This window comes from Eulemur rufifrons, chromosome 29 (genome assembly GCF_041146395.1).
Source record: "Eulemur rufifrons isolate Redbay chromosome 29, OSU_ERuf_1, whole genome shotgun sequence".
NCBI classification, from domain to species: domain Eukaryota; kingdom Metazoa; phylum Chordata; class Mammalia; order Primates; family Lemuridae; genus Eulemur; species Eulemur rufifrons.
This window is the reverse complement of record NC_091011.1, coordinates 41,501,270-41,527,145: the sequence shown is the minus strand read 5'-3', so window position 1 is coordinate 41,527,145 and position 25,876 is coordinate 41,501,270. Positions and strand designations below refer to the sequence as shown.

General features: G+C 39.0%; 1 protein-coding gene across 17 annotated transcripts in view; it reads right to left on the bottom strand.

The window, feature by feature from the left end:
• ICA1 (islet cell autoantigen 1) overlaps positions 1-25,876 on the bottom strand; it is a 143,151-nt gene that overhangs the window by 99,487 nt on the left and 17,788 nt on the right. For 6 of the 17 annotated variants that reach the window (XR_011231798.1, XM_069462575.1, XM_069462583.1 and 3 more), the window contains exons 2-6: positions 24,033-24,134; positions 20,618-20,783; positions 16,601-16,673; positions 9,655-9,778; positions 5,664-5,862 (exon numbers count right to left, since the gene is read on the bottom strand). Coding sequence is in view for 15 of the 17 variants with exons in the window: in XM_069462575.1 (XP_069318676.1) it covers positions 5,664-5,862; positions 9,655-9,778; positions 16,601-16,673; positions 20,618-20,783; positions 24,033-24,049 (579 nt within the window). In the remaining 2 variants the exon portion in view is untranslated. Of the gene's footprint in view, positions 1-5,663; positions 5,863-9,654; positions 9,779-16,600; positions 16,674-20,617; positions 20,784-24,032; positions 24,135-25,876 lie in introns of those variants that run through there. The other 11 variants (XR_011231799.1, XM_069462578.1, XM_069462577.1 and 8 more) reach the window with 5 other exon arrangements.

Below are 25,876 nucleotides of genomic sequence, written 5' to 3'. Positions count from 1 at the left end.
GATCACTTTTAGTGGATGAGAAAATGGCAATAGGCTTATTAGACCTATGCAAGCTGTCACAGCTGGTGTTGGCAAGGGCTGGGAACAGAGTGTAGAGCCATCTTGACTCTGAGGTCATGCTCCTTCCTCCTCTCTATTTCCAGTCAGGAGCAGCAGTCAGCCAGCCACCAGCCCTGCAAGTTATCTGCTTCATGCATGTTATTCTAAATAGTCTTGGCTTAACCCTGAAACTAATTTTTTGCTATTTACCACGTTCAGTGGGGGAAATCAATAAAGAAACACAAAGCCCTGAAGGCCTCATCTCATCCAATTCAGAACTGAAAGCAAGGGTGTAATTATTTGTTCCCTTCCAAGTTGTGCCATGTGAAAATCGCAGGCTTTTCTTATGGCATTTAGGTACAATAAAGCAGCAGCAACCCAAGGGTGGGGTTTGGCAGCTAGATGCAATCTACTTGAGGACCACAAAAAACAGGCACCCCAGTTAAACAAACCGAAACAAACAACAAGCACACATCAAAAACCCACAAACGAAAATAGTTACGAAACAGATACATTTAAGAGAGTATTAGCTTTACAAAACGAATTGTCACCTCATAAGGGAACTGAATCGCCTGCATAGATTTCTAGAACTAGCAGAGGCAGAGGAGATAATGGAGCCAAGTCCCCTCCCCCACTTTTATATGTGAATGAAGCAAAGCCCTGAGGTTAAGGTGCTGCTTAGATACTCATCATGGGTCCACTGTAAGGATCCAAACTCGAAATGCTCCCCAGTCCCTCAACACAACTCACTGTGGGGTGCCAGACCTACCCGAGGCCCTGAACTGAAGCAGAAACTGGTTTAAGCCAGACAGCTGGGTGGCCCAGGCAGGAAGGCCTTCGTCACAGAGCGGGGACACGGCTGAGCAGTGACAGTCCTGCATTACTTAGCAGCTCCAGCTCTCATGGGACCTGCCCTCAATTGCTAAAAGAGCCTAACCTCTGACAAAGACCAATGAATTCAGCAGTAATTAATGATACTGTCAAATTAATTAACCCAAGTCTTTGTTCACAGGAAAGAACCCTCTACCATCAATACTGCTGTTTACCAGTTCTTGATCAAGCGCTGTAGACCCAAACCTTCCCCACTAGGACACTGGGATGCCACTGACTGATGGCCCTAATGAGGTCCCACCTAGAAAACCGCCAACATTTATTCATAAACTTTCTCACTATAATATATCTTTTGATAACATGACTAGTGGGTTCACAGGTCTCCAAAACCTAACACTATTTTAAATAGATAAAAGGCTGCAGATACCAATGTGTATCACTCACATTTCCAATAATACCTTTTAGATATCCCTTTGAATTATGGTGATGAAACACTAGACAAATGCTGTAGGATTTCATTAGCCATTTAATAAATGGTCCTCATTAAAACACCAGTTTGCTTGTCCTTGCCTATGAGGAATCCGACTCCTATAAATGCCCACGTATACATTTCCATATTATCTCTTTAGAGGGTTCAGAACTATTTTCTTACACCTAACACAGCTTTTACTCCATTTAGAATAATTACCCTCCATCCCATTTCTGACTTTCAAGAAAAACAAGACACTTAATTGACCGCAGGAGGACTCTCTCAAGGGCACCAGCCTGCACACGCTCCGCTGCCAGCTCCCAACTTCAGCTGATGTAATCTGCTATAAGAAGCTGACTTCTATTTTTAAATTATACCCTTTTACTCTGCCTTCAAAGGGTGCATATATCACACGTTGTAACTTTGCTCATAAAATACCTCGTGGTGCCGGGGTGAATCACACTGTCAGGAGACGCTTCCACCACAGCCGCCCAGCCCTGCCCCTTTAAATTCATCCACCTTTTCCTCTTGTGGTCTGGGCCTGGGGGGAGCAGCTACGTGTGGCCCTGCTAGCCAGGTATCTTGTTCCTCAGTGTCACTTTGACAAGGAGCAGATGACTAGCAGGGTCCTTCCCGAAGGCCAGGCTCAAGCTTTCCCACCTCTTTGTATTTCCATCTCCTGACACAGACACTTAATAAACGCTCTTAATGTTGACGTTGAGAGCTCTGTCATCGGGCCTGTGTGCTTCAAAAGGGGCCAGAGGGAAAACAGATTGCTTTGTTTAATTTTAAGTTTTTCATTCATCATTTCAGTCATGCTCACTGTGTGCTATTTAAAATGTTTCCTGGCATTCTGAAGGCACTATGAAAAAAGCCTTGGTTGGAGGTGAAAAATACACTTGAACTTGCTATTTGTTTATTTATACTTATTCTGCTTATTTCTGAAAACAATGAAGAGCTCAGTAATTAAACTGGTGCTACTATGGAGTCTGGGAGAGGTCAGAACAGTCCATTTCTTTCTGGTTCACTTCCCCCTGTTTTATGTGGGTTCACATAAAAGCCTCCCAGTGGTCCTCCCAGCCTCAAGGCTTGGGCCCTTCCAATCCCTTCTCTACCGTACAATCTGAATGAGCTACTGGCCCTCCTCTTCCCAACACCCTTCCACACCCGCCAGCCCCACCTTTGGGGAGATGTCTCTCCTGCTCGGGGCCTGGTTCCATTTCCAGTCCCACGGCCTGGCACAAGCATCGCCACGCCCACCCTGCCCTCCGTGCTCTGGTTCTAAGTGCCCTGTTGCTTTCCCCTAAAGGCCTTGGTCTAAGCTGCTTCCTCAGCCTGGATCCCTGCACTGCTCCGTTGCTCCCACTCCCTCTACCCAGCTCCTTCCTACTCATCCTTCCACGGTTTGTTCAGATGCCACCTCCTCCAGAAAGCCCCTTGCAGGTGTTCCTGTGACACCATGTGCTACCTCAGACACAACTGGTCACCATCTGCATTGCATTTACTTGCTCTGTCCCCAAATGACTGCACGAGACAAGATGGCAATGATCGTGTCTACTTATTTACTACCATATTCCTCTGGATGCTGCCTAGCACGTGGCCTGGCTTCAGGTATCATTTGTTGAATGGACAGACGAATGAATGAATGTGTACTGAGGATCACAAACAGGGGACCACATTTGTGAGGTACAAATTAGAATTTTGTCTTCTCTGGAATGTGTCAACTCAAAAAAAAAAAAAAAAACGGAATTTTTCATCCCTTGAAACGTGAAGGCAGCAGCTGGTCCTGAAGAGCCAGAAATTCTCCCCATCTGCAGTGACTCCCAGGAGCCACTCACAGCTGGATGGCTCTCCCAGATGACTCAGAAACCCGTTTAGGTAACACGTTCCTGAGAGACAAATGGAGACTCTGTTTAAAATGGAATCCCACTGGGACAAAACGCTAAGGCTTGTGCAAAGTTAAATTTCATGTTATAAACTCCGAGAGAACACAAAACTCTACAATTTAAATTCATTCCAAAGAGGGCAGCAAGCCACACATTCATAATGCTACTTCTTACCTGCAAAACCACATATGTCAATTTCCCAAACATGAAGTCAGCTGCAAATGGTGGGAATGCCCTAGAGGTTTGAGAAACGTGGGTCTGGCACTTCAAACTCAGCGTTTGGGATCTTGCCAGCAGATCTGTGAGTGCTAACTTGGGGCCCAGCACCAGACTGGCCCTGGGGTTATGGCGGTGAAGAGAACCAACATGGTCTCTGTCCTTGTGAAGAGTCCAGCCTATTCAAATAGACACTTGAACACAGACGTCTTTAAAAAAATATACTAAGTACACCATGTTCAGCTACTAAATTGAATCCAGCACACATGGGATTGAGGAGTAAGGCATAGTTTCAGCAACTTCTGCATGGCAAAGGATTTTTTTAAAAAAACCTTTCTTTTTTCCCCCAAATCAACAGATTGATGACACTAACAAATGGGTCATGTTTCAACATTCAAACCAAATGACGAAGGACTTGGTTTTTATTTCATCTCTACCCAGTTAGTAACTGTTCCCCCTAAATGAACCCAAATAAACACAATACCATGTGAAATCCTTTGGCCTTCCAGAATAAAAATATGTTTATTTTTATTACCTGGCTCAATGAATGTTAATTGAATGAATAAATTGCAACTGAGGCAGCTATAAAATGCCTTTGTCAATTTTAGGTATTCTCTCTTAGGGAAAGAAATTAGGCATATTTTGTAGGAGTACGACTTTCATTTACCTATTTTACCTTGGGCTAGTACCTAACATGGGTCTCATTTTCCACATCTATAAAATAAAATCTGTGTCTTGGTTGTTGTGAGGCTTACAGGAGGCAGCAGCTACAAATGACCAGCAGTATGTCCTGCAGGTGATTTTATTTATTTTTTTTACCCTCTCCACTCTGTTCTCCTCCACCCTCAAATAAAAGGCTAAAGGCATACCAAATTACTGGCCTGATTAGAAATTTAGAAAACTTTAGAAGTAGAAGTAGCCTGGGCTCACCAACTTCTACCTATCAACCCTTAAAACATTTATTTATTATTTTGGGGCTTTGATTTTCTCTTTTATGAGATGAGTGAGTTTCACTAGGTGATCTCTAAGAGACGTTTCAGTCCTGATTTTCCATGACTTAGAAGCCTCCCTTACTGAGAAGTTAGATGCTGCTAACACATGAAGGATATCTGTGCTCAGAAATAAAAGAGACCCTGATTTCTCTTCACAGGGGAGGATTCTAAATTTCAAACCAAGATAAAACTTGACTTTTTAAGGAATTTGTTATGAATCTAATATCCAGGTCAAGAACTGGTGACCGACCATACTCTTAAGTAACAGAAGGTCCCTCCTTCTCTAGACTTCGACAAATGTAACCTCCAACGCACCAGTAAGGCTTCCCATCATAGCTCTGAAATAATGCACTTAAAAAGAATTCTAGGGATTTTAAGCAATATCACTAATTACAAATGCATCACTTGAAATGAGTAAAACAGTTGACATAATATTATGTCAAGCCTAACATTTGGCTGATTTTTTTTTCTTTCACAGTCTGAAATATATCCAATCGACCAAACAAAGAACTACCAAGCGTGTACATAGAAAAACTGCAATACATTTTCATAAATACTCAGTGTAAAACTGCCACCTAGTGGTGGGAGGTATCCTTGTATGACAAAATCTCCAAACAGCTAAATTGACACAAGATAAATTAAAAAAACAGCAAGATTGTTTCTCTGCTGCTCACCAGTTATTTCAGGGATATTTAAGAGCATACTCATTTCCACCTATTTTCGCAGAGAAATTTTTGAAGAGGTCTATAGCACACAGAGTCAATGCCACGTGAGTTAATCCTACAACCAAACCCCACTGCTTCTGAACATGTCACAAAACAAAGGCACATTATTATTCTATTAATTTTAATATGCATTAGCAATTTAAAAAGATTTCCCCAGTAGTCTGTTCTCACCTTCCAGATTCATTTGATTTAATCTTGATTTTTAGTTATGCTTGAAAAGGCATTTAAAAGTGACAGCCTTACAAAAAGTGCACATTATATGAAAATCTGACTTCAATTAAAACCAGTTACTAAATCCCAGCAATTTCCATCTGTCTCTTCCATCTTATCCTTCGAGAATTATATATCACATTAATTGGTATTCTGTCACATAAAAAGACACCAGTAATGATTAATTGCATCCTTGGTGCTTTTGAGTTATGTCTTCTTCACCAGAGGGATTCAAATCACACCTCATTACCTTCCAGCAGGTACCCCTTTTGGTAACTCTCATAAAACCTCCTACCTTCCTGAACTTCTCCATTTGCTTGTAGAGGTCTGGATCAAGCTCCTGAGACACGTCTTTCATCCATAGCAACGCTCCTCTATATTCCGTCCGGCACTGCTCCATGCGGTTCACAGTCAGCCAAGTATCTGAAATGGCCCGATGCCGAAAAGTTTCCACTTCTTGGTGAAATCGACATAAAGGATTTCGCAAGGACAACCTAGACAAGAGGATAATACCACAATCTTGAAACTAAGCTAGCCAGCAATTTGAATCCCTGACATTTTGCCAATCTTAAACACATGAGCCTAGAACGGTGCCTGGCACACAGAAGATGCTCCATCAATATTTGATGAAAAATAATTGAAATGTATGCGAACTGATGAGTCACCCAGAGATGACTACTCATGTACCAACCCCTTAGTCTACTGTTACTTAATAGGACCATTGGGAAGTACCTCCATCAGTACTGTTAGGGTGGTCTCAGACCTGGGCAGAGTGGTCATTTGAAGCTGGTACCAATCCTGTTTTAATGGAGGATGCTCAAGGCATGACTACTCCCATTTCTATGCTTTTACCCTCCCTGTCTCTTGCTCCTCTGAAGACTGGCCCTTTGAGGAGGGATGGGAGGGTATGTGATTAGGGTCTCCGTGGTAGGCCACAGTAGATTACTCTCCAAAGAGCCAGGCATCTGTTGCTTGTTCCAGTGGTCACAGAGGAATGAAGCATGAACAGAAGCATTTTGAAATAATCTAGGAAGGGGGATGAGCACATTTACTGAGAGTCTACTGTTTCAGATAGGTTATGTGATTTAATCCTTATTAAAAAAACCTTAAGGATACTATACCAGAAATGAATGTATTGAAGTAAGTATAAAAGTATAATATTGGCCATAACATACTGCCATTTATTCAGCCAAAAACCAAAAGTTTAAGGCGTATCAAACTCCAGATAAAACATTTATTTTGGGAAGAAAACATTGCTTCTTTCATCTTTTTACCCAAAATGAACAATGTCAGATGAATTATGGTCTTACAATATATTCTTCTCCATGATGTTTAGGAGCACAGGTGCAAAAAATAAAACGAAGATGAATATTTAAATTTCAATTTAAATGCAAACTTATTTAGCTGAAGGGAACAATGGTGTCAATGAGTTGAAGTCAGTTTTTGGCAATGTCTGCAATGCCTTATATGTGTGCAGCACTGTAAGATTATAAATGGTGCTATAAACTGTTAAAGAAAAAAAATCACTTTTACTATTTTCTCTATTTTTCCTCTTGTCTGTAAAGTATTGTTTTTAAATATTAAGCACTTCTATAAAAATAGCTTGCTCACATCGTCCTACCTAGAGGTTGCAGGTTGTTTTCAAAGACATATTATTGTGCCATAAAGTAAGCTTGTGCTTTATCCTTACTGGTTTAAACTTAATACTCACCTTTCATCAAATAGAAGGAGAGTTGTAGCAATGACGACAAATAAGTCAGTAAAACAAACACTGGTGGGAAGGTGAGTATAATTGAAGACTTCTACTTAAAGAGATAAAGAGTCCTCAGCTGTCTCCCTAAATATCCTGTTCATTTCTGGATTCCTTTCTCTCTTCCCTTGGATTTTGCCCATTTTCCTAAACTGGCTGAAAAAGAGTCTTGTGAATGAAGTATTCTCGGTCTCTTTGACTGTTATAAAGTTGGACAGAAATCTTTTCGCTTCTGTGGTATGAGAAACTGAGTCAAGACCAAGAAAAAAACTCAGCAACTGAAAATATCAAGTTTCAGTAAAAGACTGGCCCACATTTTCATTCATGAAAATCTACCTAATGGGAATAATTAATAAAATACCAAAGGTCTACTGCAAGGATGTTTATCCGTTAGTAGGAAAAAGTGGAAATGACCTGAGATTGTGAACAGAAGGGCTTAGGTTAAATGTATCATGGCATGCCCAGATAATGGAATACCAGGCCGTGGATATTTTCAAAAATATATACATTGAAATAAGAAAGGTGCTGGGGTTATTTGATCAAAAAATCAATTTGCTAAATAATCAATATACAATACTATACAAAAACTATGTATGAGGCTGTACATGTTTGAAATATATTCTGGCATAGCCTACATCATGTCCTTTTAGGTGTGAGAAGTTCATGCGAGTTTCCTACAATTTTTGTATGTACTTTATGTTTAGGAGACCTGGTTGGGACTTCATGTGCCTGGCAAGCAGCTGAGGGCCATGGAACCAGAGCCAGTGTGCAGAAGGCCACCTTCCCAACTGCAAAGTTGACCATGCTGCATTAAATTAGGGATACAGTGCAGTTCGCTACATTTATAGTGGTGAAACTTTCAAGTAACATTTGCACTGTTTTGTTGATTTCTTTTACAGTTTTTGTTTGTATCCAAAGGTTAGGTTATATAAGCTTAAGATACTACATGTGTACTTTATGGGATCATTTGGTGCCTAATTGTGAAAGAATATACTGCATACCCATATTATAAAATAATGAATAATGTGATCGGTAATGGTAACCTTATAGTAATTGTGTCTAGGGATTTGGCTTTTATTTTCATAAATGGATATTAATTTTGATATACAAGTATGCATAAGAATTTTTCTTACTGAAATTAGTGATAATTACACATTTAACATATGAAAATTTACTTATGAAAGATTTTTCAAGAGTCAATTATCCTTGTATCCATTTATCCATGTAAGAAGGACATATATGCATAGAAAGTATCTATCAAGGGGTTAAGAATGGGTCATCTCTCCTAGTAAAATTTTAGTTGCTTTTTATTTTTCACCTTTTGGTTTGTCTCTGTTTTTAAATTTTTCTAGAGTGAGTACTATTTTTACAAGTAAAAAAATTATAACATTAAAAGGTGAAATTTAAGGTTATAAACAAACAAATTTCTTGGAAAACAGGTAGAGAACTGCTGGAAATGGTTCCATTCAAGTAGGAAAGTTGGCATTGTCCACAATCAGGGCCCCAATGTCATTAGGAAGAACTAAAACACCCAGGAGAGGGCACAACTGAAAAATAGACACTCTGGTTTCTTTTTTCTACTCCAGCTTTCTTGTATTTTCATAGCAACAACTATGTAACATGCTGATGGCTTGCTCTTGGCCCACAGGGAGGGAAGGCAGCAAGGAGAAATTAACAGAAGTAAACAGACAATTTGAGTAAGGGAAATTTCTGTAGCCTGAATTTTCTGGGAAATTACATACATACCTTATTTAGGTATAATCCTGCCTAATATTAGGGGGTGACATTTTGTTGGTTACTGAAGGAAAAGGAAGAGAGGAGTGTCGCTTTTCTCAGGCACAAAAGGAATTGTGTGCAGGGGCTCCTGCTTATTCGATATCCACCGTAAAAACAAGTCATGGTTTGTCAAAAAAAAAAAAGCCACTGGTCTATCACAATTTTCCTTTTCCCTTCTCAAACTTGAATGTACATCAAAATCAACAGGGGATCTTGTTAAAATGCTGATGTGGATTCAGCAGGTCCGGGGCAAGGCCTAGATTCTGCATTTCTAACAAGTCCCAGGTGATGTTGACAAGGCTGCTGGCCCGGGTCTGAGCAGTGTGGTCCCCGGCATCCAGAACAGCACCTCTCTGAAGTTAATTGGCCCACAGAGAGCAGAGAGGCAACACTTCAACCTGGTCTCATTAGGCTCCTGCTTTAATCAGCTGCTGTGAGGGGACCAGACTGATTGTTATGAGCCACGCTGAAGGTCAAGTATAAGCCTAGGAAAGCAGTCACAGTGATTGGCGTATATAATGCCCCTGCAGACCAGAAGAAATATGAAAAAGAAAATTTAAATTAACAGGGAGGAAAAAAAAATCCATGTTAAGATTAATTAGAGAGTTAAGTACTAATGACTAACAACTAAGTACAGAGCAGCTTCTCAGCCTCAGGCAAAGGCCTTCTGAAGAACACTGTGAGATTCCCCTTTCTGAGTAGGTGGGTCCCAGATTCTCTTCCGATCCCCCCAGACAGAGCCCCAGTGAAGGCCACACACCTTTGCTGGGAAGAAAAGCAGAGGGCCTTTCCTGTCGCTTGCATCATTTTCCCTGCTCTGGTTTTGTCCTGGAAGCCTTGGGATCGGAGAAATTTTCCCAGTTCATTTTCTTCTTGAGACAAGACTGATGAAGAAAAGACCAAAAGGAGCCATGAACAATGAGCATTTTTATTACAAAGAGAATGAGAAAGACAAATAACAAGGTCTTCTCTCTTCCAGAGGCAAAGATGAGAAGAAATTAAATCCAAGTGGCAGGCTACAAGGTAAGCTCCCCCCCCTCCCCATTTGACTTTTATGCTGTTCTTCCATTTACAATGCGAGATCAAATTCACTTGAATACATCTGTCAGTGAGTTTGGGGCCCTGTAATCAGAACCAGAAAATGACCTCTGTACTGAAAAGCGAGCCCATAATATGCTGCTTCGAGCTGAAATAAAGGAGTTGGGTTTGTCAAGTATGACTGTGGAAATCTTTTGTGCCTGCCTAGGATGCAGTGCTAGCTGCCTCCTATTATTCTCTCCTGCTGACTTTTTGATCTCTGCTTTCTGAGTTACATTCTGTTCCACTGTAAAGCAATTCAAATACCTCATCCGTGACACAGGTTTTTGGTTGGAGGTGGGGGTGGGGATTGAGGGTGGGTAGGTCATCAGGTTGATGACTTGGTGGATTTTTAAAATGCAGAGGTGGAACCAAATCTGAACTGGTTATGCCTAATCTTGGCTTTATTTTTAAAGATGGCGTGATTGGTGAAAAAGTGATTTGTTATAAGCTTTCTGCAGTTTCACTTGGAAGTAAAATAAAAAGTCACAGAATTGTATGTATCTTTTGCCAGTGCGCTTCTGCTATTTAAGAGTACATCCTAAAGAAGTAGTAAAATGGCACAAAGATGTATTATATATGCAAACACAATCATAGATAGCATCATTATTTATAATAGCAAAATTCTTTCCTTATACTAAGGACTAATTTAATAAAGCACAGTTCATCCACATAATGAAACAGTGGGGGTCCTGAACACGCATCCACACCTGAGCCACGGGCACAAGAGTGACATTTCCTAGAATGCATTTTCCCTCTGAACAGCATTTGCCATCGACGTACTTTGAACACTACTTTTATTTCCCATTTTTGCACTGACAGATTTACACACCATGTGTCTCTAAAACTGCTTTCTAAATGCTACTAGGATTCTTGTTGTTTTTCATGAAACAGCCAGACTTCTTTAAGAATGAACCCCATTCTTGATACAACCTCTCCAACAATAGCTGTAGAATGCTGGCCAGGGACCACAAATCCAAAGGTGAGGGCTAAACTTGATACTGCTTCCTTATTAATTTGTGACTATAGCTCACTCTACACAGTCCCCTGGGAAGGCCCAGTCCAGAAGAGGCTTTTAGAATCCATTTTTCCCCAGAGATAAATGATGATCCTGCTTCCTCTTCTTTCTCAAAAATTAAGTTCACTGGTCAAGAGGGCAGCTCAAAGGCTCTTTGCTCTGTGAAGTATTAATAGAGGATCGCTATTTCTCTGGACAGTGCATGCTCTGGCCATCTGGTAAGACCAGTGTTAGCGTGTGGGGGTGGGCATGTGTCTGTCTTTTCCAGGAGACTCCAAGCTTTCCAGGACAGGGAGTTCACCCAAACTTTGTATTCCCCGGGCTGAGCACAAAGTCTTTTATTCATGACACGAATTAAATGCTTGTGAAATTGAATTAGCTATAATTTTTGCCTTTTTATCCCTGTATACTTTAATTTACTTTAAATGCTTACTTGACATTTACACCATAGCTCTATGTAGCTTTAAAAAATTCCTATAATTTTAAGAAGGTATTTTGTTTTCTAATATCTTCCATTCCTGGTTCTGTCCACTGACTAATATATTACATGACTCACTGAATTGCACAATGAATCTTTCCCTATGGAGAACAATTTCCCATTTTTATTCAATAATAGCATGAGGCTACTGTCACCTTTTTTACCTTAAAGCCTTAAGTCACATACGAATGAACACAGTTAGCTTAAGGCTACGAAAAACCAATTCATGGTACCTGAATGATTACACAGTTGGTGAAATGTACTCTTTCCTAAATAAACCTAAGTAGGTGGAAGCATTTAAAAATAATTTTTGGTCATTTTAGGCACTTAAGGATTAAACTTGGGGTGGCAAACAGAATTCATTTTAAGTGCTGACTCTGATTAATTGGCGGCGATGCTACTCAGAGACTGGTGGAAAGAATTTTGACCACCATCAGACTTAAGGATGGATTTTCTGAGAAGGATGGTCCTTCTTTAATTTAAAAAATTCAAATATTAAAATTAATTATAAAAGACTAAAATTCAGGTGTAAAATAGGTATCAGATAACTCAAAAGTTTCTAATTACAAAGTATCACTTAACTGTGACTTAAGAATTAAGAGACAAATAAAAACCTATTTATATTTAATTGCTGATTAAATTTTCAGATGTACGCTTAAAAAAAAGCAACTAAAGAACTACGAAACCAAGTAGCTTGACAGCATTAACTCAGCACAGATTTATGGATGATCCAATATGTACTAGGCACTGTTCTTGCCACCAGAAACATAGTGATCAACAAGACATAGGATGTCCCTGCTCTTACAGAGCTTACATTCAAGCTGCAGGAGATAGAAATAAAAAAATATACAATCATAAACACAAAACACTAACAAGAAAAATACCATATAGAACAATGAGAGATGGAGAATAACAGAGAGTGATTGGTGGCTGCCTTAGAGGTGGGTGGTCAGGTAGGGCATCTCTGAGCAGGTGATCATTAAGCTGAGCTCTGAATGACAATAATCTTGAGACTATTAGAGAAGAGGCATTCAGACAGAGTGCAAAAGGCCTCTGGCAGCTTGGTGGGCAAGGGAAAAGGTGGCTGAAGAGGTGAGCTGGAGCCAGGTTGTGTCCTATTTATAAGCCATGGTATGGTATAGGAGTTTGGATTCTACTTTAAGAGCTATTGGAGGCTTTTAAAAGGAGAGCAACATGATCCAATTTACATTTATTCTGAAATAATGTTAGACTTTAGAAAAATTACAAACAGTAGACAAAAGTTCCTGTATACCCTTCCCCTAAGATTTACATCTTATCTAACCATGCTACAATGATCAAAACTAGGACATTAACATTGGTACAATACTATCAACTAACCTACAGACCTTTATTTGAATTTCACCAGTTTTTCCATTAGTATGCTTTTTCTGTTCCAGGATCCAGTTCAGGATCTCACATGGCATTGACGTACTGCATTTCCTTGGTTTCATTCCATCGGTGACAGTTCCTCAGTCTTTGTCTTTCATAACTTTGAGAGCTTTTAAGAGTACTCGTCAAATATTTGGTAGAATGTCCCTCAATTTGGATTTGTCTAATTTCTCTGGATTACACTGGGGTCATGGATCTTTGGGAAGGATACCACAGTGGTGAGGTGCCCTCGTTAGTGCATGGGATCAGGGGCTACATGATATCCACATGCATCATCACCGTGATGTCAGCCTCCATCACTCGGTTAACCTGGGATTCTGCACTGTAAAGTTATGATTTTTTCCTTTTATAATTATTAAAAATCTTGGGGAGAATACATGAGACTATGCAAATATCCAGTTTCTTTTTCAAATTTTCACTAATTGTAACAATCTTCACAGAATCTCATCTGCCACAATTCTCACTGTGGCTTTTGCCAAATGGTGATTTTGTGGTTCTCTCATTTGTCCTTTATTAACTGAAATTATTTTATAAGGAAAAGCTGTCTTCTCTCTTTCTCTCTCTTTCTCTCTCTCTCTATATATATACACACACACACATATTTTCTATACACACACACTTAAGGGATATTTATTTTATGCTATGGATCATAATTCAATGCTATCATTATTTATTATGTTGCCCAAATTGTGCCAGCTTTGGCCACAGGTTTGTTCCTATGCCCTTACAACATGTTTTTTCAGACACTTCCTTATGATATATACAAAACAGTATAGGCTCTTCTTGAATTTTCCCTGCCCCAGTCCTAGAATCAACCACTTGTGCAAGGAGCATTGCTTTTATTGGGAAAGGGTATTTAGAAAGCAAGATCTGGGTGCTAGGTGTGCTTACTGTTTGGGGGTGTCAGTGCTTCTCACCCATCTCAGCTGATAGAGGCAGGAAATGTATGACCGTCCACTAACCCATGCATACATGCTCATCTACATTTATTTCTGTATCTGTCCACACTGACACCTCTGACTCCAGTGCAACACCACAGTGTTCACCAGCCTCTCCCTTTCTTTACTGGTAACTTCCTCCTACGATAGTGAGAAACCAGACTCTCATTATCTACCATATGTTTACTTATTTGTCCAACTTCAATATTTGCATAAACTAGTTTCAGAATTGCTGACCTATACCCTCTATGAGAAACAAATTTACTAAGTAGAATACAGTTTTCATGTATAGTTCTTTTTGTGTTTAGCCTTAGTCTCTGGTCAAAAATATTGTTTCCCAAAATTCCTGAGGTTAGTTCTTTTTTTCTTCACTTTAGTCAGTGTGATGATGTTATTCATTTGTAATACAATTTAGTTCATTTGTTACCACTTGTGTTCCATTTTAGATTATGCCACATCTGGTTGGGTCTAAGGATTTTTTGAGTATATGAAATATTTCCATAGTTTTAAGAGTCAGAGGTACATGAAGGTACCTCAGAGAGCTGCAGCTCCTCCCTCCTTAACCCTGCTACTCCGTTCTCATTCCCTGCTTCTCTCCAACCCTTCCCCCACCCCACCCCCATTGATAGCTATTCTCTTTAGTTTCTGGGTTATCCTTCCTAAATTTCTTTCACACAATGAGCAGGCCACATGTGTATTTTGTGTGTATATCCCCTTCATTTTTACATTCATATTTTATTATATCCCCTTCTTGCCTGCATGAAGGATCGCATACTATAGATATGCTTTTGTGTTTTGCTTCTTTCACTTAAGAGCATATTATCGAAATCACTCTATATTATTTCAGAGACTTTCCTCGTTTTTTTTTTTTTCTTTGACAGCTGCATAGCAACACCCTCAAATTAACTACACTATTTTTAGTCCTCCATCAAAGTTGGGATCCCTTTCAAGTGCAAGCAAGGCAGAACTCGCATGGCTTATGTGAGCCCAGCAGGGAGACACACTGGGGCTCACCCACTTCCCACAGCCAAGCTCTGCCGGCACAACCGCATGACTACTTCAAGGGTGGGGCATGATTCTAACCCCTTCCATTATAAGATAATTATGAGCCTTGGCGGTGCTCAATCATAATTCTATTAACTAATCTGAGGTGGTTCGGGGACGGGGGTGGGGGGGACTTCTTTCTCTCTTTTCAATTAGAAATCATAATATAAGTGGCAAGTGTAATTTCTGTTCAGGGAATCACTATTTACAGAAAATTTGCAAGGATCCATCTTTTCATCCTTTGTAAAAATTATAGTTTAGTGGAGAGAGGGCACACTGAACTTCATGTGACTTTCTTTAAAATTAAAGTTACAATTTTCTAAATATTTTTTTGTTTTTTACCACAAAGGAGAAAATGATTCATTTCATGGCAAGTATTAGGGGTACGGTGGGTATAGCAAAAAGGAATTTGACCAATAATTCCCCAAACACAGGGTTTAAGAAAAGGAATGATCTGGTCAGGCTTAAAATTATACTCTGATTGCCAATATAGGCATGTGCTGGAGGAGGCAAAGATGGAGACATGGAGATCAGTTAGCAGGCTGATGTAGCAAACCAAGTGAGAGAGTGATGGTGACGGTAGTGGCAGAGAAGATGGAGAGAGGAGAATCTGAAAGCCATTTAGCTGGGGTGTGTGTGCCATGTGCCTTGATTTCCTCATAGCCCAAGAATCTGGAGTTGGACCCCTGAAGAAGGCTTATCTCAAACACTTAGCAAATATTAACATAGATAATTTATAAAACACTGCCTCTAAGTACTATGATTTGGTTTTGTCTTTATAAAACATTACTAATGTAGAAAAATTACTAATTGTTAATTTGTGATTATTGGAAAGGTGTTTGGTAATAGCAACAAAAAGACTTCTCATATTCTAGTGTCAAAAATATAGAGTTAGATAGAATGAACAATATTTGATAGCAAAACAAAGTGACTATAATCAAAAAGTTAGGGTATACTTTAAAATAACTAAAATAGGGGAAAATTGGAATGTTCCTAACATAAAGAAATGTTAATACCCAAGGTGATAGATACCCCAATTACCCTGACTTGATTAATTCACATTGTATGCCTATATAAAAATATCACAAGTACCCTATGAAGATATACAACTTTTATGTACCCAAAATAATTAAAAATAAAAAAATGGTAAACATAAAAAATAGAGATTATACTATTAAAATGACCCACAGATGGAGATTTTAAAACATACTAACATACAACTTGATATTTAGCATTTCAGAGATAATTTTGTGGGTAATGCTTTTAAGACAGGAAGATCATATGAAAATACTATTCCATAGGAACCCAATAACAAACATAGACAATGTTCATGAAGAAACGTTGTCAACAGAATATCATCAATTAACTGTATGTGCCTTTTCTCTCCATGTATCATTTTAAAAGGAACAAAATTGTATATATAAGAGCCAGGGCAATCAAATATTAATAACTCAAAATTTAAAGGCCAAGATATAAAACTGAGAAAACTTTTTTATGAAAAAATAAATGTCATGTATATATTCATAAGAGATTCAATACAAAATTCTCCTAGCACACTTGCTTTGAAAGATAAATAGCCTATGTAAACTATTGGTAAAATTATTAGAAACCCTCCTCCCTATCACTTAAAGGGCAAAGACAAACATAGTTTTCTAAACATGTTAAATCATATATTAAGGCAAAATACTCTGCTATTTCTTATTGTCTATTTGATCGATATTCAGACGAATGGCATACTTACAACATATCCTCTTTTGATAAAGTACAATTGCTTTAGACAAGTCCAAACAGGTTCTCTGAATTGAGTGAAACAGCTGTAATAAAAATATGAACAAAATGCAAAATAAAACAGACAGCAGTGAAATAAAAAATAGTTACATTAAACATAACCACAGTGTTTGATTTGCCCACCCAAAACATCACATGTCTAAGTACTTGGTGTCATGTGGTGTACTATACAGACTATGACCAAAGCCTTTAACTATGTTCTTATTATTCCATATTTATTGGAATTCATCATCTCTGTAATCTAAATTAAGATCTGCAGAACAATTATTTCCTCCAGACTACTGAAATAATAGCTGAAAAACAGAAATCCTAAGTGCAGGGCCCAATTAGAGGACTTAGTAAACCAGAGACCCCAATATTCATTCATAATCTAATTTATTCCTTTCACCACTTGCTGTTCTTTTTCTTAAATGGAGGATCTGTCAATTAAGCATCATATTTAAAAGATGACATTAACTTATTTCATGACCCTAATGTATTTTATGGCATGCTTAAACAACTGGATAAAGCAAACAAAAATCAATCAACTGCATGTTCTGTCTGTTCGGAAGACATCTGATAAAATGGTGTTGAGCCGGCAGCCCTGAGCACTCCCTGTTTTCCCAATGATTTCGTAAAATATACAGAGAGACCACCTAAAGCCATGCCATGGCCACACCAGAGGAAACTAGGGGAAAGGCAGGTGGTGGTGTACTGAGAAGAATCTAACTAGATTTCAACTCATGGGGGTCCCAGTCTTTGCTTCAGAAACCAAGATAGCTCAAGATAGAACAGACTTCATACTTTCTCGACTCTCTCTGTCCACTGGCTCAGAGACCAGGGCTGGTGTCAATGAGAAAACCTGGACGACAAACATCCTGCCTCTGCGGAGCCACTCAGTGAGGCAGGGTAAGGTTTTCCCTCTTCCTCTTTCCTACTTTACTGGCCATGCTGATGTAGAAATTATGTCCTGGTATCATAAAGCACTTCCATATTTGAGTGAAAACAGACGATCTGCTTCATTATAAACATGACCAAATTAATCTAATAAAAACGAATGCATGCATATATACTTAAAGCATTAAAAATGATTTCTAGGAATGTTTAATATGATAAAACATGGCCATGAGGAATATAAATTTACTAATTCACATTTCAAGAAACTGCATCTTCCACCTGATTAGAAAAGAAAAAATACCCTTTAGAACCATAAAACAAAACAGAAAATCATCAGCATGAATCTGTTCCTTAGCAAATGTTTGATATCAGTTTGCTGAGTCAGAAACCACCAACACATAGTATTTCCTGAATATAGGAGCCAGGAGGTCCAAAAAGTTATGTTCAGGAGCTGTTCTGTTGTTACTGTTCACTTTTTAAAAAAGCGAAGTACATATTAAATACAATAAAATGCACAGCTCTGTAGTGTCCAGTTCTGTGAGCTTTGACAATTGCATACACTCACATAACGGTACCCAAGGCAAGACGAGAAACATTTCCAGCATCTAGTCAGTCTACTGTGTTGTGACAGAGTGACTCTGGCAGAAGGACTTCTGTCATCAGAGATTAGTTTTGCCTTTTCTTATACTGAGGAACTGTTTGCAGGAAAAGGATTTTATTAACAAGCAATGTGGACAAATCTTAAAACTCAGCACAACATTTCTATGTTAACTTTCCAATGGATCACAATAGAAGCTGACCGTTATTATAGCTTGGCACACAAGTTTTCTGTGCCAGTGACTAAAACTTCTCAGTTTATAAGCTAGCCTTCCATGGCTCGTTCCTGGTAAGAAAACATCAAAATGGTTTGCATATCATTTTCATATGTTTTATTGATGGAATTCATTCTCTCTATAAACATCAATATCAGTATTAACATTTCTATGACACAAACCTCTATCATGTGTAAAATTGTTAGTCACAGTTAAGTACTCTGGGTGCGATGTGACTAGGACAGCAGCTATTGTGATTAAAGTAGAGTTGGTTCAGTAAAAATGCTCCTGTAAGAGTCTACATATACATATATATATGTATATATATATAATGTTTGATATTCTAGTAATTAACACATTACTTTTTGAATAATGCTTATATTTACCAGGTTCTTAAAAAGAAAAAAGCTATGAGATATAAAAAGCATCTGTAACTTATAGTAACTTAAGCTGCATTTAGAATACAAAAATCAAAACAAATGCTTCCTGGTTCTACTTTTTTCTATTGTGGGAATCTCCTTTAGAACATCCTTGTCAAACCCAGCTTCTGTTTTAAAACTTCCAATCGCAGAAGGAAAGAAAGGGCTGAGAACTGACATTAATTGCAGTAACACGTACACTGATGCAGGTAGCACTTTGAATGTGTGCTGTGTGTGAGGCTGGGGAAACAGTGGTGACTAAGGCTAACATGGAATTTGACCTCACAGTGGAGGGCAGGCAGGGAAACAAACACACACCTGAGATTATATGTAAATACTATGAGTAAAATAAAGCCAGGTCGTGTGTCAGACAGGGAGCAGGGGTGGACAGGCAGTGACTTGAAACAGTGTATGTGGGTAAGGCTTTTCAAGGTGACCTTCAGGCTGAGACGTGAGCTATGAGAAGGAGCCAGCCAAGGGAAGATCCAGGGAAAGAATGTCCAGGTAGAAGCAGGAAATGCTTGGATGGGTGTGAACTTGCCTGGCTGTGGACAGAGAACTGAGACAAGGCCAAGAGGGCTGGAAGGTGGTGAGGGCGGTGTAAATGTGTGGGAGAGAGGAAACCTAAGACAGGGAGGCAGGATCCAGTATGTCAGGAGCTTTGCTACGTATTAGAGATACTGTATGGAAAGCATTCTGAACGGTCCCTGGGACATAATTCACACTCAGTAAACATTAGCCATCACTCTATTACCTAATTTAATCCTTATAACTGTAATAAGCAAGCATTCATATCTCCATTTCACACATTAAGAAAACAAGGATAAGAGAAATTGGGTAGTTCTCCCCAGGTTACAGCAGCTAGTAGGTGGAACAGTAGCCCAGATCCATCTGACAGGGCATTCCTGGTCTCAAGGTCAGCCCATCTCGCTAGGCAGCCTTAGCATTAGAACGTTCTTCCTGGATCTGGTTCTACCCTCACATGCCTGGAATGAATCTTATCCCTCTTCCACATGACAGACTTTCCCATATCATTGACAACTAACATGTCTCCCTTCACCCTCTCTGTTCCAGGTAACCATGGTTTCCACCACCCTGGTCACCCTTGTTGGAAAGCTTTTGGAAATCTTGGGATTTTTATTTTAGTTCCATTAAATAGAGCTCCTTAACTTTAGTTCACATATTAAATTCGGAGACCATTCTGAATCCTTATTATACCATGTAACACATTATTCCTCTCAGTGCCCTGTTATTCACAGAAGTGAAAAGTATGCTTTCAAAATTTTAATCTAAACTATTGGCAGAAATTTCCAGCAAAACAGGGAGATAGTAGACCTTCTACTAGTTATATTAATACTCTAGATCAGCCAGATATGAATCTAGCTTACTCTACTGTTAATTAGTGTAACTAAGTATTAGCTTAGTTAATTCATTCTAGAATTTTCCAGAGTTCAATACCAGCCTTCTTACACTCTACTTTCTAGGATATTTTAACAAAATCCTTTAAAAAAAAAAATTAAACACTTGCCTGACCCTAGTCTTCTAAAACCTCTCCAATTCTGATTCCTCAGATACCATCAGCAGTAGCTCTTTGATTGTGTTAATTTTTCCAATAAACATTTATTGAGAATTTACCACATGCCATGCATTCCAACTAAGTTCCTAAATTACAAATTAACTGAGGCATGGTGGTTGCGTGAGAATTTGTAAGTTTTCAAAAATATGCTGGGTTTGAATTTATCTGATCCTAGATTTTCCTCATTTCCAAATATAAAGCACATCTAGGCCTGTCCACGCGAGCAGTCTAGGACCTTGACCCTAGCAAGCTGGCTGCCTGGGTGCTGAGAGCCATAAAGAGCTCACCTCTAGCTTGGCATCCAGGTCTGCATCGGAGGCAACAACGTGCTCATCTTCTTTCTTCCCTGTGGCTTTAATAAAGGCTTGCTTTGTTTCCCAATACTTCTGTTGCATCTTATTTACAACTGACTTATCTTGAGCATATCGATTCTGTAAGTCCCAGGAATAACTGCTAAAAACATTGAAGGAGCCTTTTTATTCACAACTTTTATAACAATTAAGATATTTTAGTGTGAAAGAATTTCTCTACCCATGACTTTCCATTATACCTTTACATTTACAACATTAATAAACATGTAAGCACTTTCTTATATGGCTATTACACCAAGAAAGTTAATTAACTCTTTCTAACTGACTCCAAAACCTTAAAAGTTAGAGTGAAGAAATTTAGAGTGTTTTGCACAAAATCAAGAAACTCAACCTTCAAGAGAATTTAGATAGCCACAGGTTGAACACACTCCTTTTAGAGGTGGAGAAAGCGAGGCCAAGCCAGGCAGGGTGACCGGCTCAAGGCATCCCAATGATTCGGAGATAAAGCCGGACACCAACACGCGCTCTCCACTCCCCCACTGCAGCCAACACGGAGGTGATGGCAGGAGAGCAGAGATAAGGGGCTGAAGGACAGCATACTTGAAATCTGTTACAGAGGAAGCTAAAATAGTCAAACTCGTAGAAGCAGACAGTAGAATGGTAGTTACCAGTGGCTGGGAGGTCAGGGGGAAATGGGAAATTGCTAATCAGAGGGCATAAAGTTTCAGTTCTACAAAGTAAGTAAGTTCTAGAAATCTGCTGTACAACATTGTGCCTATTGGTAACAATATTGTATTGTGCACTTAAAAATTTGTTAAGAGGGCAGATTTCATGTTAAGTGTTCTTACCACAATTTAAATTAAGTTAAATTAAAATGTTACAGGTTTCTGATGTTAAAAACTTTAAATTCCTCCACATAAATGCTTAAAATACAGACAGAAAGTCACTCTTCAGGAAGATCATAGTGAAGATCAAAAAGTACGTAGAGAAGAAATTAGAAACGAAATGAATTGTGAATGAAGTGGAATTCTGTAAAGGTGCCTGGCGTACCCCAAATGCTGATGGACAGTTTGCTGTTCCGTCCCTTTCCTGCTCTGTCCACATCCTCCTTGGACCTAGAGTTCCTGCCCCAGAAGCCCACCCTGGGCCCCAGGCAACTCCCCTCTGCAGATAACTACCTTCTCCTGCCCCATCCCATCACCACTCACGACGTGCCAGTTTTAGGCACATGAGTGCCTAAAACATGAGTTTTAGGACTCATGTCCTAAAACATGAGTTGCTTTATACCACTGTATCAAAATACCAGTATCTAAAAACTTGATAGGCCGGGCGCAGTGGCTCACGCCTGTAATCCTAGCACCCTGGGAGGCTGAGGTGGGAGGATCACTTAAGGTCAAGGGTTCGAGACCAGCCTGAGCAAGAGCAAGACCCTGTCTCTGCTAAAAATAGACAAAATTAGCTGGGTGTGGTGGCATGCACCTGTAGTCCCAGCTACTCAGGATGAGGCAGCAGGATCGCTAGAGCACAGGAGTTTGAGGTTGCTATGAGGTAAGTAGATGCCATGGCACTCTAGCCCGGGCAACAGAGTGAGACTCTGTCTCAAAAGTAAATAAATAAATAAATAAAAATAAAAACTTGATGATTTATACTCTCCTTCACTTATAATTTCATTAAATTTATAATTTTTAATTTGTACATTTATTCTTAAAAAGTCAGAGGCATTTCAGATGACTTCTGTAACCATGGTTTCTTTGGAGAGAGTAGGATTATGGGAGACCTTCATGGCCTACTTTATATCTGCCTGCATTATTTAGAAGTCTTATTATGAGCTCCTATCAGAAAAAATAAGATAAAAATTTGTATAACATTTATAGAAAAGATAATCTCTCTCTATAATATACATATTAAAATATACCCCAAAGACTGTGGTTATTTCAGGGGAGTAAGATTCTCAAAGGTGGGGCATAGGATGGACTTCTTTGTATTGTGTCCTTTTTTTTTGCCAAAAATAATGGATTAATAGAAAAAAATTCATTTTGGAAAAAAAGAGACTCCAGAAATAGAGTGAGCATCCCCTATCCCCTTTCATTTAACAAATGAGGAATCTTCAGTTTCAAAAGATGAAGAATCTCACCAAAAGTCACAGAAGATTAAATTCCAGACCTCTAAATCCCATCCAGAACTCATTTCAATGTACTCTGTGGCCCTTGCATTTCAGCAGCAAGCTATGAAGTGGAGTAAGTGGGAGAAAGTTTGGGAAAGGGCCTACTTTTGGGGGCTTTCCAGTCTCTCTCCAGTCACTAACTACTTTCCTGAGCCCGTTGCCAGGATATGAGATCCACAGAGGGTCACGAGATGGAGCCAGCCAGCCCGTTGTCATAGTGAGACAAGATGGAACTAAAAAAGAAAAAGTCTGACAACTCTTAGAGAACTGTCAAATGGAGATACTCAGGGAATTTTTTTTTTTTAACTCAGGGAAATTAAATCCCTTAGCCATTTATTAATTACTTTTAAAAACTCATTACATTTTAAGACATGCAAAAATTCTTTTGGAGTTTGACACTTGATATCACAGACGACTTGGACCTGATTGCTTCTCTACTAAGAGGGGAGGGCTTAAAAAGTATATTTATTATAATTAATTGTACACATTTGAAAAATGAAAACATGTGCCACATTTTTTTTCATGATACAAATTAATGAAGGTAAAACTTGACAAAGATTTGCCTGCTTGATGGGTGGATCATGGGTTCACAAGGGTTCAGAAACACTGCTTGATGACCTCTGGAACTTATAAGAAGTTTAACATGCTGCTTAGACGTGTTACAGGCACATAAATGTCAGAGCTAACACTGCCATGTGATTACCACGTCTGTTTTATTCAGCATCATATCATTCCAACCATGAATGGCTCCTGAATGTTCATGAAAGTTGAATTCATGACTATAAATTAATAAGCCTGAGTGGTGTGTAGTTGTAGAATTATTCTTTATTTTAGAGCTGCCCTCACATAAAATTTATTTGTAACTGTAATGTTAGAAGTTATAAATAAGAGAGTGATAGAAAAACTACATCAACTCATTACATTAGACAAAACAGTGGGAAGAAAAACTATCATTAGATTCCCAAGAGAAAAGTTATACATAAATGAGTTTCTTAGAAAATACACATTAGATAAGAATTTATAGTATCTTTTGTTATTGGTTTTCACACCATATTTAGTAGGGATATTGAATTGGGTTATACTTAACATTAAAGAGAGGCTAACAGGTTATTTATTGCTAATGTATCTCTCGATTCTTCCATTCAATAGACATTTACTGAGCATATACTATGTTCTTTCCACTATCTTTAGCCTCTCCCAATTTAGAAAAGATAATGAATTGCTTACCACTTGTGTCCTGACATGTTTTCCTCTTCTTCTTTTTCTATTGTTGTTGATTTGGGGAGAAGGGGCAGGGAAAAAGCATGAGAGGATAAGTTATATTATAACCTGAAATAAAACAAATATGTGTACCAGTTACACACTATGTTACAGTTATACATTAATTTAACACATAAAATGTTTCAATCTAAGACATTTCTAGTTGTATTTTAGGAGCCAACGCTATTAGACAGCAATGCTGTGCACCCGTGTTAAGAATAGTTTACCTAAGTAACACCAGGAGAATACCCCAAATGAAGTTTCAAAAGTGAACAGGAGCCAGGCACAGTAGCATGTACCTATAGTCCCAGCTACTCGGGTGAAAACGGAAGGATTGCTTGAGCCCAGGAGTTCAAGTCCAGCTTGGGCAAAATAGCAATACCCCATATCTTTAAAAAAAAAAAAAAAGTGAACAGGTAGGGGCAGGTTGAATGGAAAAGCAGGTTGCAGAAGACTATATAAAATATGATACCATTTACATAAAGTTTAAAAACAGGCAACACAATATTATATATTGCTGAGGTATACAAATACTATATAGTGAAAGTATAAAGGGTTTACACTAAATTCCAGATAACAGACCACAGTCGGGGATGTGGGTGAATGTGATTTGAGAGAGGTGTGCAGTGGTTCAACTGTACACATAATGTTCTCTTGGTTAAGGTAGGTGGTGAGTGTATTGCATCTCTATGCCTCTTTGTAGATTTAAAATATTTTTATAATCAATATTTTTAAGAGATGAACAAGCACATGGCAAAAACAAAAAGAAAATGAAAGTGAAATTTTTAACACCCCAAACAAGAACAAAAAAGAGTTGATAGGCTAAAATGGGAAACCAAGAAGGGTGCAAAGGAAGAAAATATGTGCTATTTACCAGCCTAGCATTGTATTTTCATCTCATTAGTAAATATGGGGAGTCATTTAATGCCTCTCCATTCACTCCACTCCTGGAAGTTAGTCAAGGCCAGGGGCAGAGCCAACCAGCCCACCCACAATGTTAGCCCATGCTTGCCTAGCAGTTACTGGGAAGAACGGACACCTCACTACCCAAAGGAATGGCCTCTGGCCAGGCACAGAACCTCTGGCTGCCTAAGTGAGTGCTCAGCATATGAGCGGTTCACACTGCTCCACAAAATCAATTCAGTCATTCTCCTTCTGTCTCAGAAAGGGTCCTGGCTACCAATACTCCTAAAATGATTAAAGATTTCCTTGGCTATTAAAAAATGTTTTAAGGGAACAAAATTAAAGTGTTGAAATTCCAGGCTTCAGGTAAGAGAAAGGAAGAAGGGAATTTTCAGAGAGTGCCGGATGCCTCTCAAAATAACAACATCCCATAATCATCATCTCTCTTCCACATGGAGGACATCCAGGTATTAGGACAAGTTGCTTTGGGAATGACATTCAGGATGAGCAAGCTCTGCCCTCCACTCAGTGAGATCCCGGAGAGGCCACCAGCTCCCAGTCCTCTCACCAAACACACAGCTCCACTGCAAGGGCACACTGACCTTCTATAGCTCAAACCTTCCAACAACATTTCCCATAAGAGCGGTTGTTCAAAAGAAATGATTATACTCTTCCCTCGAGTTCAATTTCACCATGAACTATTAGGATAGTTGGTACTTTTTGATTAATTTATTACGGTAAGAAATACATGTTTATGCTCAACAACTTTTAAGTGTACAATACAGTACTGGTAACTATATGCATGTAGTTGTACAGATCTCTAGAACTTTTTCATCCTGCATGATGGAAATTCTACACCCATTGAACAACAATTCCCAGTTTCTCTCTCTCCCAGCCCCCTGGAGCCA